The sequence below is a fragment of the Gouania willdenowi genome, chromosome 15, assembly GCF_900634775.1.
Source record: "Gouania willdenowi chromosome 15, fGouWil2.1, whole genome shotgun sequence".
Taxonomy (NCBI): domain Eukaryota; kingdom Metazoa; phylum Chordata; class Actinopteri; order Blenniiformes; family Gobiesocidae; genus Gouania; species Gouania willdenowi.
The window spans coordinates 17010954-17022822 of record NC_041058.1 but is presented as its reverse complement, the minus strand read 5'-3'; the positions used below and the strand labels follow the sequence as shown (position 1 = coordinate 17022822).

Sequence of the window (11869 nt, the reverse complement as noted above, 5' to 3'; positions counted from 1 at the left end):
CCACTCTGATGTGAAAAAAAAAATCATATCAAAACAAAGCAATAGCTTAGTCCAAAACTATCTTTACAAATTATACAGAATTTAGTTTTTCTCTCAATGATTGGGATAATGACAACAAAGAAGCTTTGTTTCAGTTATGGTATTTGCTCACATTACACACAAAACAAAACAACATTCTGCAGTGCAAAAAGTCACATTACTACAACATTCATCACTGCTGGACTTCATCTGTTGGCCACAATAAAAAATTCCAACTGTAAAAACTGTTATAAAGCTCACATTTACCATATGAACATTTTCAATATAGTGCTTCTCTTTCATGTAAGTTAATATCTTTTTTAATAGCTTATTCACATTATAAATATTACATACAGCCAAACAGGCTAGCTGTATTTAAACTTTTTTTTTTATTAATTTATTTTACCAGACCACTCTTTGGAGACAAATTAAATAAATGCATCCATATATATGATATGGGCTGATGAAAAAAACACAATATGTGAGGTCCTTTCTCTAAAGCAGGTCTGAAGTTATTTCATACAAAATATAAGTAGTTCCTCAGGTGTAGAAGAGCACAACTTTTGTTATGTGGTCAATAAACAATCCTCAGCTCTACTGTTTTCATTGTACCGTCACCGAATTGTGAATTGGTGAAAAAATAGGGAAATACTTCAAATGTTTTTGCATCTTGTAAAAAAATCCCTTTTAGTTAACCAGAGGTATCAAAACATCAGAAAACTAAATGTTCTGCTTTAACAGCAGAACATTTAATCGAAGTACCAACTTAGGAGGTTGACAGCATACTGAAAGTAAATCTAGGTATTTTTAAAAAGTATATATATATACTGTATGTGTGTGTTTGTATATCTTACAAAAATGTAAAAGCCCCCACAGAGCCTTTGATGATTGTAAATGGTAATGAAACATATTTAAAAAAATTCCACTTGTAACAGAGTGTAAAAAAATAAATGTAAAAACAAATCCTTTAAAAAAAACTATCAAAATATAAATTAATTTCAAAAAATAAATACAGTAAATAAAAGCTTTGACAGAGGTTGATAATCAGGCATCATCTCTTTGCATGTGGAGCAATGACACAAATGTGGTTAAAAAAAAATTAAAAAGAAAAAGACAAATGAATAAAAAGTCTCCCAAAAACTAACTAACTCTGTGCTCCTGCATTTACCTCAGCATAGTCACTGTACTGATGTACATTTACTTAACTTTTACAACAATAAATACTTAATTGCAAAGAATAAATAAGGATTAAATCAAAATGAAAACAACGCAAGATTTCTGTTTGATGAATCCTGCGTTTACTGACAGAAAGGAGAGGCTGTGGGATCAAAAGTCTTAAACACCTCCTTTAGTGTCCTGTCCTCCAGCTCGTCCTCTGCTGCTTCCTGCTGTGGTTCTACCTCCACAGTTTTCTCTGCTGACCCCTGCTCTACATCTCTCTTCTCCTCAGTCTCCTCCTGTGCTCCAGCTGAGCCTTGCCCTCCTTGTTTGGCCAGCCTAGGGTCAGTGTACTGGGGTCGGATTAGGCCAGCTAATGTTTGGATGGGGAAATTATGGACTGCTGGAGGTTTAATGGGCGAGTCGGGAGGTAAAGTGGGAGGAGTAATGAGTGGAGTTTGTTCCGAGTCTGATTCTGTGCTTTTAACCTCTTCAAAGAGGGCAAGTTTCTGAGTTTGAGAAGGTGAAGGAGCTGGAGTGTTGTCTCTTTTAGCAGTCGGTTTTATGATCCCTGTCTTTTTGGGGGTGTCAGCCTGCTCCTTCTGTGCCTGCTCAGCCTGAGTGCGAGGGTCATACAGACTGATACCTCCTAGGATTGTAGTGGGGCTTCCCAGTCCTCCACCAGATGATGCCAGACGAGGAGCGTAAGGCGGCAGCCTCTCTGATTCTTTAGTGTTGACCTTCTGAAGCCTTGGGTCCACAAGTCCTCCACCAGATACAGACTCTTTCTGACCCAACTTGGAGTCCAGATTTCCTGTTCGCTTAACTCGAGGGTCCACAGGTCTCTCTGTTGAGGACCGTGACTCTTGAGTCCCAGAGGGTAACCCAATCATCCGTTCCTTCAGGCGTGCAGCTGCCAGTCTGGGATCAGATGGTGGGGGGCTGGAAACCATAGGGTGGTCTGGTAGGCTTGATCGGTTCATTTGAGCATCTGCAATTAATGGTGGAAGGGGCAGGTTGATGGAGTGCTCCTGTTTGGGCACCAGGGAGGGGATGAGGTCCTCAGCCGACCAGACCACAGTCTGAGCAAAGGCCGGTCGCTGGAGCAAGATGTCCACTCGAATGTGACTGAACTGCTTCAATTGGAGCCGAGGGTCCTGCAGCACCACAGCAGGGGCGGAGTCTAAAGGGATGAGGACAGCCCTGTCCCGGAGTTCCCGCTCACCGTCCTCATCCTCCTCTCCTGCAGGGGGCTTTTGAGGAGTGGGATGGATCTGCTGATGAAATGAGCCTGGCTCTATGGGTCTAATCTTCCTGGGGTCCCTGGAAAGGTGTGAGTCAGAAACTCTCTCAGACTCCTTTTTTAAATCAGGGAGTCGCTGTCGAGGGTCAGCCTTCATACGGGGGTCACTGGGAGCCGCTCTGTCCTTTCCAAGCCGGGGGTCGTTCTGACCTGGAGCCCCACAGGCTGCCTGGGGTGGCTTAGACTGCTGCTGAATCTCTGCCTGCTTTTTAAGGGACTTAAGAATGGAGGAAATACTGTTACCACCCTCTTCGTCGCTGGAATACCAATTGGTTGTTTCATCTGGAGGAAAATTTGGAAAAAAGAGAAATAGTGTTTAAACCATTTTGTAGAATACGTTTTTGATCACGTATGTGAAGGATTATGTCCCATAATGTGCCGGCTCAGATATTTTCAGACTACACTTTATTTGAGATTGTGTGTGATGATTTACTTTGAAAATGAACAATAATTTAAAAAAATGTTGTGAATAATAGATATATATATATATGGTCAGCAGTTACCAAGTATGTGCATCATTAAGTGATTGGAGTTTGTGTTTTTTTTGGTTCATGCTCCATTTAAGAAGAGGTTCAGGGATTACAGGGGATACATCTATTTTTAAAGATAGTGAAAGTAAGCTGGCTCTCCTCTTTGGACTCTCACCTAGGTTTGCAGTTTTCTCATCCTGGCAGTTGGCTCCTTGAGGCTCCTTTCCCTGTGAATGCAGGTCTTGTTGCTGCGTCAGGTGTAAAAGGATCGCTTTTTGTATTGCTGGTGGTAGAGACTGTAATTGTAGCTCTGTACCCATTTGCTGCTGTGGAGTCTGCATGAAGGCCACTGCAGCGAAGGAAAAAAATACACCTCAACTTTTGGTCAAAGGTTATCATTTATGAGGAGATTAAAGTTATATCACAGACCTCCGTGTTGACCAGCAGCCTGGTTCTGGAGAAGACTGTTCAGAACATCAACTGGATTCTGGTTCACTGGTGGAAAAGGAAAGTGATTCTGCAGCGTATGAAGGTCTGGCATAGGAGGGAATGGAGGTGGCATCCCGTGGAAGGGCGGGGGAGGGCCGGGGGGCATTTGAGGAGGCATTGAAAATACATGTGGCGGGTGTTGACCCGGAGAACTTTGTGGAGGAATGGGTGATTCAGGTGCATCACCCAAAGGCACAATACCACCACTCTGTGTGTCCTCTGAACCAGCACTGAAATTACTGGTGTCATCTCCTTGGTTCTGAGAGAAGTTGGAACCACTGAAGGAAAAAAAAGGGGAAATGATTGAATGAAGAACATTGCCTTAGCATTGTTTTAAGTCAGACTTATTTACCTCAGAGCAATTTTCTGAGCCAAGTCTACAGTCGGTTGAACCTTGATTTCAAAGAGTGAAGGAATCTTCTTTCCTGCTTGGCCAGAGGCAACGTCTGAAGGACTGCTTTGACCAGGGGTGGGCAGTAAACCAACGCCTGGAGGAGGCTTTGGAAGTGGTGCGATGCCCTGTTTCCTCAGATCCTCCAGCTCCAACTCATCCTCACGGGCATTCTCCTCTTCAGTGTTAATTATCTGATTAAAAAAGACCACAGTTGGTCGTGGAAGTAGACAAACTCTTAATACGGACATAGCTTAGAGGCAATTATTTTACCTTACTAAGAAGCTCTTTGGTCACGTCATTCAAAGCATCATGGGAGAACTTACAATTGTCTCCTTGATAACATTTAGCTCCAGTATGAAAGAACTTGCAAGGATACTCATGTGGAATCACTGCTTAAGGAACAAAACCAGGTAAACTGCACAGTATTGTACAACATAGATATTTGCAAATGTGAAGGATATTGTGCATGTAGATGCAATGCTCTCCTTTGCTGCAATATCCTTGAAGATAAAATTTGCAAAGCTCTTTCTTCTTTTCCGGAATGACGAGCTCATGTTCAAACTTGCACCGCTCCCCCTGAGTGATGATTGACAGAATTGATCGTACAGGTCGGTCATATTTTTTAGGAGAAAACACTCGACTGCTGTCCTACCTTGATGCATCGACCTTCCAGGAAATACTTGCAGATGTAGCGACCGTTATGTTCAACAGTATGTTGGTTGATAAACTCTTTGCTCATTATTAGCCGCTTCTTCTGAAACCCAGAGGCATGTTTTCCTTCCTGTGGCGCAAACAAAAAACAAAATGAGTTATTTTTTTATTTTTACTTTGCGTGCATGTGTTTGTAACTTAGATTTATACATAAGAATATATTATCACATCAGAATATAAAATTACTAACTATCTTAAACGGTTTATAGGAAAAGCTGTCCCCTTTGAAGATACCTCAAACAGAGTAAAAAAACAGCACAAGGGCTATAACTCCAGAAAAGATATTTGCGCACTTCTCATTTTCGAACTCCATCAAGGTATTGATACCCTGAAGCCACACACCAAATTTGGTTATCCTATCTTAAACAGTTTCTGAGAAAAGCTGTCCCCTTTAACTCCTACAACTTAAACCTATATCCCCCTTCACACTTTGTTGTGGGGGATAATAACAAAAGAAATAAAAGACTACATTGACGAGGACTCAGTTGGTAGCCTTGGTCTCCAAAGAAGCCGAGGGCATTCAGCTGAATGTCTTGTTGAGCTTCCCTGTTTTTACTGTTCCTAAATGTGTTTTGTGTCTGTTTTGTTTAAAGGTAAATGACAAAGGTTTTATTTTAACAAAGAATTGTAGAATTGTTTTAATTAAATGTAACATTTTTTTTAATCTTAAAAATGAATAAATAAAACTACTTTCTATCACTTGGATACCTACTGGTGTCATGTCCTCCATTTCTTGGTCGTTGGCTCGGCCCCTCCCTCGTCCTATCCAGGGTTTGCCTTTGATCTTCTTCAGCCCACGTCCTCGTCCAGGTCCAGTCCCTCTACCTCGCCCTCTCTGTCCAACTAAACAGACAAAATACAAAACCATTGGAACTAACCGTTCTCTTCAAATCACAATAAATACATTGTCTCATCCTTCATTCAGATTTGGTTTTTATGTCAACGTGTTCATACACTGTTGTTGTTTCATCCCCCTTAGGCTTCGTAACAGGTGATGACGCTTTCCCTGACATGTGTCGTGCTGATATTCTGACAAGTCATCATCGTAATCCTCATCCTCTTCATCGTAGTCGTACTTGTCCTCACTGTAGTCACTGTATTTGTCATATTCGCCGCTCTTGTGCAATGGGGACCTCTGCGAGTTGCCATGGCCTCCTTTAGAATGCTAACAAATGAAACACCAGTATAAGAGCTTATTACAAATAATAACAATGCTGGTCTCTAACTTGGCAGTGATGAAATTACCTGACTCTTCCTGTTTTTGGGCTTTTCTGGACGGTCGTAGTCGGATTCGTAACTGTCAGAGCTTGAGCTGCTGGAGGGGGAATGATGCTGGAGAGCAAACTTTGAATTAGATTGTTTACTTTCATTGTTGGGGTGATAGACATGAAATCATCACAGCATCTTACTTTCTGCCGGTCACGCCTCCTTCTTTTTGACTTCCTTTTCTCTTTGCTCTTTTTGTATCGTTTTCTTGAGTGTCTATGACTCTTTTCCTTTTCCTCTTTCTCCTTCGCCTTTCCTTTCTCTATTTCCTTGTCTTCAATCACTTCTGTAGCCTCTTTGTTTTCCTCTTCAATTTCAATCCCTTCATCATTTATTTCTCCATCTTCCAGTTCCCCATCCTCCCTGAAATGGGGCAAAAAGAGCAGTGAGCGCAGTCATTTTCACAACAGGAGCAACGCAATGTGTTTCTGTACTAAAATATGCCAGTCAATAGCGTTTGAAAAGAAATCATTAAAATAAAAAAATAAAAACATGTAATTATACATACGTTTGTATAATTACATGTCATGAAAAAATGTCACTAAGGTCAGATAGGAAAAGAAAGAAAAGAATCAAGGTCCAATATTTTTATTATTATCATTAATGCTCTGGAAAAAAAGTGAAATTATCTTTAAAAAAAAAAGCTCAGCTTTGCCAGCACCAACAATAATCAGCAAATTTGTTTAGCATTGTATTAGCACGGAATAGTTTTTTTCATGAAAGCCTAATTTAAATATATTTTGGCCTCACAAAAACACATTTTAGTTTCTGGAGTAAGGAATGTTATTTTAGAGAAGAATTTATGGGCAGATGTGGAGTCATGGGAGGTGCTTAATACTTACAAGGCGGGGTACACCCCCAACAAGACACCAGTCAATGGCAAGGCCAACACACAATGACAGACATGAAGCATGCACAAGCCACATGAGGCTGCCACTCATTTACCAGCTGTTATAAAGCAATGTATGTAAAATTACTTATGAAAAATCCTTCTGTGATCCAGGGCTGCACAATATTTGTGTTGGTTATTTCTCTTTGTAAGTGGTCATGTATATAAATACATTGATTACTTAATTCATATTAATTAAAAATAACAATTTGAAAACAGGTTTCAGGTCATTTTAACTCTTCAGCATTGCAGTGAAAAGCCATAAAAGATAAATCCTCAAAACTTCCTTTAAATGTACACTTTGCGTACAAATGTATTTTAGGAAATAATGATTTTAAAAAAACAACCTAGTAAAATGACTTTATTAAGCTTAAAGGATATACTGCATAAAATTATGTACTTTGAAACTGGTCAGAAAAAAGGTGCTAATAACAACACAACACAAAGGGGGTATGTTACGAATCTAGATTTAGATTAGTGTGTACTGGACTAGGAAACTCGCTAGCGTCATACAGAGCTAAATCACCATGGAAACTTATGCTGAACGACGAGCCTGCTCGCGAGTAGGTTTTTCTCTGGCTAGGATCTTAGCGAGTGCTAAAGTCCCGCCTCCTCACCAATCAGATCTCTTTGAGACACTTCACTGTGTGGATCTGATCTGACGCAGAGAGAAAATTTAGACATTGATGCAATCCTTTCATTTATCAATGATGACATACTTTAGGAAGCATAAAGATTTATTTCTGATGGACTGATAAAGGCAAATCAAAAAATAAGTCAGCTAATATAGCCTGCGTGAATCGGGCGCTTTTACACCGATAAATTCATTCATTTTGGTCTGAATTAGGTATTTTAATTCTTCATATTTTTAAAGAATTATTTCCTCATTTGTGACGTTCTACAGTTCATCCGTGTGATTGGTCAGACGCTGTAATATCCACCACCGTCACTAGAGCGCGCCAGTTAACCAGACTGAAATCAACACGCTTAACTCAACTTGTTGTGATCAACCTTTGTAAAAAAGCTTCTGTCTGACGGACAGCGTTTGGTTAGCTGTAGCCTGCTAACGTAGATTAATCCAGGATATAATTATCTAGCTCCGTAGCATAGGCCCAAAGAAATCATGAAAGGGAAAATATATGTTTGTATGGGGTTTTTATGAACAACGGCAACAATTTTGTTCACCTGTGGATTATTGACTAGATCCAGACTCAGTCTGAACTCACTTTACCAGCAAAACTACCACCACATGTGTGCTGTATAAAAATGTCTCCAAACATGAAACACTTTGCTGCATGTGAACCAAATAAAAAAGGATGATCACACTGCAACAATGCTCAAAATGGCAGCAAATGCTGAATTATGTGAACATCGTTTTGACCATAATTCATTCATTTTTGCCAAGGAAGGGATGTAAAATTTTGAGATTTAGTTACATATTGTGTACTAAAGATTTAGGGACACTCAAAATCAGAGTTTCTGCTTAAATTAGGATTAACTGTGCTAATAGTGAAGTGGGTTTTTACAGACATTCCAATTGAAAACTGACAAAATAAGTACATCTGTTCTACGTGTTTTTTTTTTAAATAATTAAGTATTGGGTTCTAAATGCTTACAATACTTTGATGTGTAAGATATTAATACAAGCAAGTTATTATGAGTAATTTTAGGCGAGTTGCCAAAGCAAAGTCTTTTTCCTCTTTAGTTCTTCTAATTTACATGTGTCAAACTCAAACCCCGGGGGCCAAATCCGGCTCTTTAGAGCAGGGATTCTCAACTGGTGGGTCGGGACCCAAAAGTGGATCGCAGACCTGTACTGGGTGGGTCACAGACAGCTGGTCAAAAATAATTTAATACTTAATATCTCTCATGTTGGACTTGTCTTTTATTTTGAAATAAACTTTTCTTTTGACAGGCATGCTGTGAAATGCATGTTCCACAAGAAAATAGAGATCTGTGTTTAAAAAAAGATTATATACGTGTGTTTTCAACAGCTAATTGAGAAAAAATTAATTTGTGGTTGAATTCTAAATAAAACTGGGTCACAATTTAATGACCGCGCTGAATTGTGGGTCCCAGGGTGAGACCAGTTGAGAACCCCTGCTTTAGAGCATCAAATTCGGCCCACTCAAAAGTAAAAATGATAGAAAAAATCATGAAACGTTTTGTAAATAACAAACTAATTTGGTTGTAGATATATCAGCCCCTACAAATACACACAATCAATTAATATTCACAATATGCAAAATGCAGAACTCCGTTTTCCAGTTCTTACATCACATGACGGCAGTCGTTTTTCATCGCAAATTGTTGAAAGAACTCTCAATTTTTCCAAAATCTGGCACATTTTTCTCAAGTAATTCCATGAAATGTCCCTGATTTCACAAAACCAAGGAACTTTGGGTGAATGTTGTACAAGGACTGATATAATCACATAGATTATCATTTTTTTTTAATCATTTATATATCATTTATGAGTCGAAGTGCAAACTAGGGCACATTAATGTTGAATTTACTCTTTTTCCCAATTAAAATCTGTGCCTAATATTGGTTTGTATTTGGCCCCTGAAATTAAAATGAGTTTGACACCCCTATTCTTGGGGTCTGTGTTATGTTGCCCTACAGACACTAGGGGGCGGAAACATGCGAGAATGGGCGTGGCATTTACATGATGGTGTGGTTTGCACTGCAGTCCCTTTACTACAGATGGCAACAACGAAGCCATGACTCCCACAAACACAGAACAATGGGGTCTGATAGAGACGGTGATGTGGAGGTGTGAATGCATGCAGGAATAAAACCATGGGGGGGGGAGGGAGAATCTCTGCCCTGCTCCTGTACAAAATAAAATACAGTAACACAAGCACGTCGAGCCAAAAGCACTGAGACGCACAGATGAGCGTGTTAAGAATTGCATAAGATTGTTTACTCGACCTTTCATCTCCTGCAAGCTCAGAGTCTGTCATGTTTTTGTCAACAGGGGCTGGGGGACTGGACACCAGGCTCACAGAAACCATTGGAAAACGGATCTGCCTCGAGTCTCTCCGGTACCAGGGTGAATTATAACTCAAAGAGACGTTGGTTTGTGAGACAGCGATGCTGGAAGATGTCAGACAGGAAAAGACTCACGGTGTTACATGTCTCGATAGAGACAATAAACAGACACTGTCCTCTTTCATATCAGTGGCGTTTTAACTCTGGGAGCGCAGCTTGAAACCCCTCTCAGCTATAATGTCCCGTCGGCTGACAGAGGAGACGGAGGGAAAGCAACAGACAGAAATGTAACCATATTCGTTGGTTTCAGCATCTTCTCAGGCTTTCTCAACGGGAACATCATCATCTCAAGATGGCTTCTGAGATCTGCTGCACAGTGCACCCTCCCACCAACGCACTAGCCGCGTATTTTTAAGCCAGCGAGAATCGATCTAACTTGTGCTACAGACGCTGATCAGCCATTGGTGGAGCGCTGCGCGAAGGGAGAAATCTACTGCTCTGATTGGATGAATGCAGCGTCAGTCAACTGTAATGTTTGTAACAACGTTTTTGGATGACAAACCTCAAAGGTAGACATCGTAAACATTCACATTTAATACTGTGGTTTTCCAAATGCTTTACGAGTCTGTTACAGACTGATTTTAAGGGCAAACCCCATCTAAAGTGAGCAGACTTATTTTCAGGGTTGGGGTCAGTTATAATTATATGGACACAGGTCAGATAGTGGAGCCCAGAGCTCACAGTAAACATGGTGATGCTGCTTTTAGTTGTTATGCTGCAAAGTTAAAGGCTTTTCTTTTTCTCTACTGCGTATGACTGAGAGGGAGATTTTTGGTCATAATGTTGTTGATGTAATGTGTTTGTTGATGATTTTAAATGTTTTACAGTAAAACATTTAAAATCATCAGTAAAACTTTTACTGATGATTTTAAAAGTTTTAATGTTCTTATTGATTTTAAGCTGATGTATGTTTTCTCTTTTTTTTGATCATGTAAATTGTGTATGAAATGCGCTATACAAATACATTTGCCTTGCCTTTGCCTTGCGTGCCTTGTGATAATTAATTACAATTACGGCGTAATTATAATTCTAATTGTATTTTTTTTTTTAAATATGTTGCGGCTGTAATCGTAATTAAATTGTAATTGAGTTAAGATATTTTACTTTGTAATTGCAATGAAAATTCTATAGAAATTGTCAATTATAATTTAATGCTAAACTGGGGAACCATGTTACAGTTCTATACATGTAGTTCATTATTAAAGATTATCCACATTTTACTATTTAAAAAAAAAAAAAAAAAAAAATTAATTAATTGGAAAATTAATTGAGGGGCATACTGACACAAAAAATGCTCAGATGCCCACACCAAAAATATGAACAATTATATTTTCATGGATAAGGAAGCTTACCAAGATTAGATGAGAAACAAATTACATGATAGATATTTGTTTTTAATGTATTTTACAGCTGATTTAGGACCCGTTATCATAAGAGATGGTTAACTTTTATAAGGTTATTTATTTCAGGCTCAGTAATTATGATTAATTGTAATTGAACTATAGTAATTAAGAGTGTAATTGTAATTTACTTTCTGAGGAATTGTAATTGCCGGTCACTGTAATCGTAATTGAGTTGTAATTGAACATGAATAAGTGAAAAATTGTTACTGAAAAATGTAATTGACCCCAACCCTGCTAATCTGACGGGCTACACATTGGTCCTGCATTCCTGATTTCTATCAGCAGATGTCGCTCTGACACAACAAACAACTCACTGTTATTTTGTCTTTTTAACAAAACATCCACAGCCACAACACAATAGGACAAAAAACATGAACAAATATACAAAGGCTGGTTCAAAAATACATTGACAAACAGATAAATTAAAAAAAAAAACAAAAAAACAGATCAGCTGTAAGATCAAATAAATCAGATGTCATTAAAGAAGTTTCAGAAATCTTGACAGCATCTATTTCTGACAAACCTTACATTATTTTATTTTATTTTTTAAACATCTTTGATTTAGTCACAAAATGTAGAAAACAAGGTTTATAATTATGTATCTCCAAGTATAAAATACACAAGCCACAATTACAATCTTTACTTTTTTTATTTTTAACCCCCAAAATAGTTTGTCATCGATGGTTTTTGTATATTTTTTTAATGTGGTTAGCA

The 11869-nt window shown here is 38.8% G+C and overlaps 1 protein-coding gene across 1 annotated transcript; it reads right to left on the bottom strand.

Moving 5' to 3' along the window:
- Window positions 1–486: 486 nt before the first annotated feature.
- On the bottom strand, window positions 487–10074 carry zc3h6 (zinc finger CCCH-type containing 6). Its single transcript, XM_028468825.1, has 12 exons — window positions 9633–10074; window positions 5953–6172; window positions 5789–5875; window positions 5498–5708; window positions 5256–5386; window positions 4485–4613; window positions 4294–4408; window positions 4103–4212; window positions 3791–4023; window positions 3379–3716; window positions 3125–3298; window positions 487–2761 (listed from the first exon to the last, which is right to left on the bottom strand). Exons 1-12 carry the CDS (start codon window positions 9713–9715, stop codon window positions 1317–1319), a joined length of 3276 nt encoding a protein of 1091 aa, XP_028324626.1. The 5' UTR covers window positions 9716–10074; the 3' UTR covers window positions 487–1316.
- Window positions 10075–11869: the final 1795 nt, after the last annotated feature.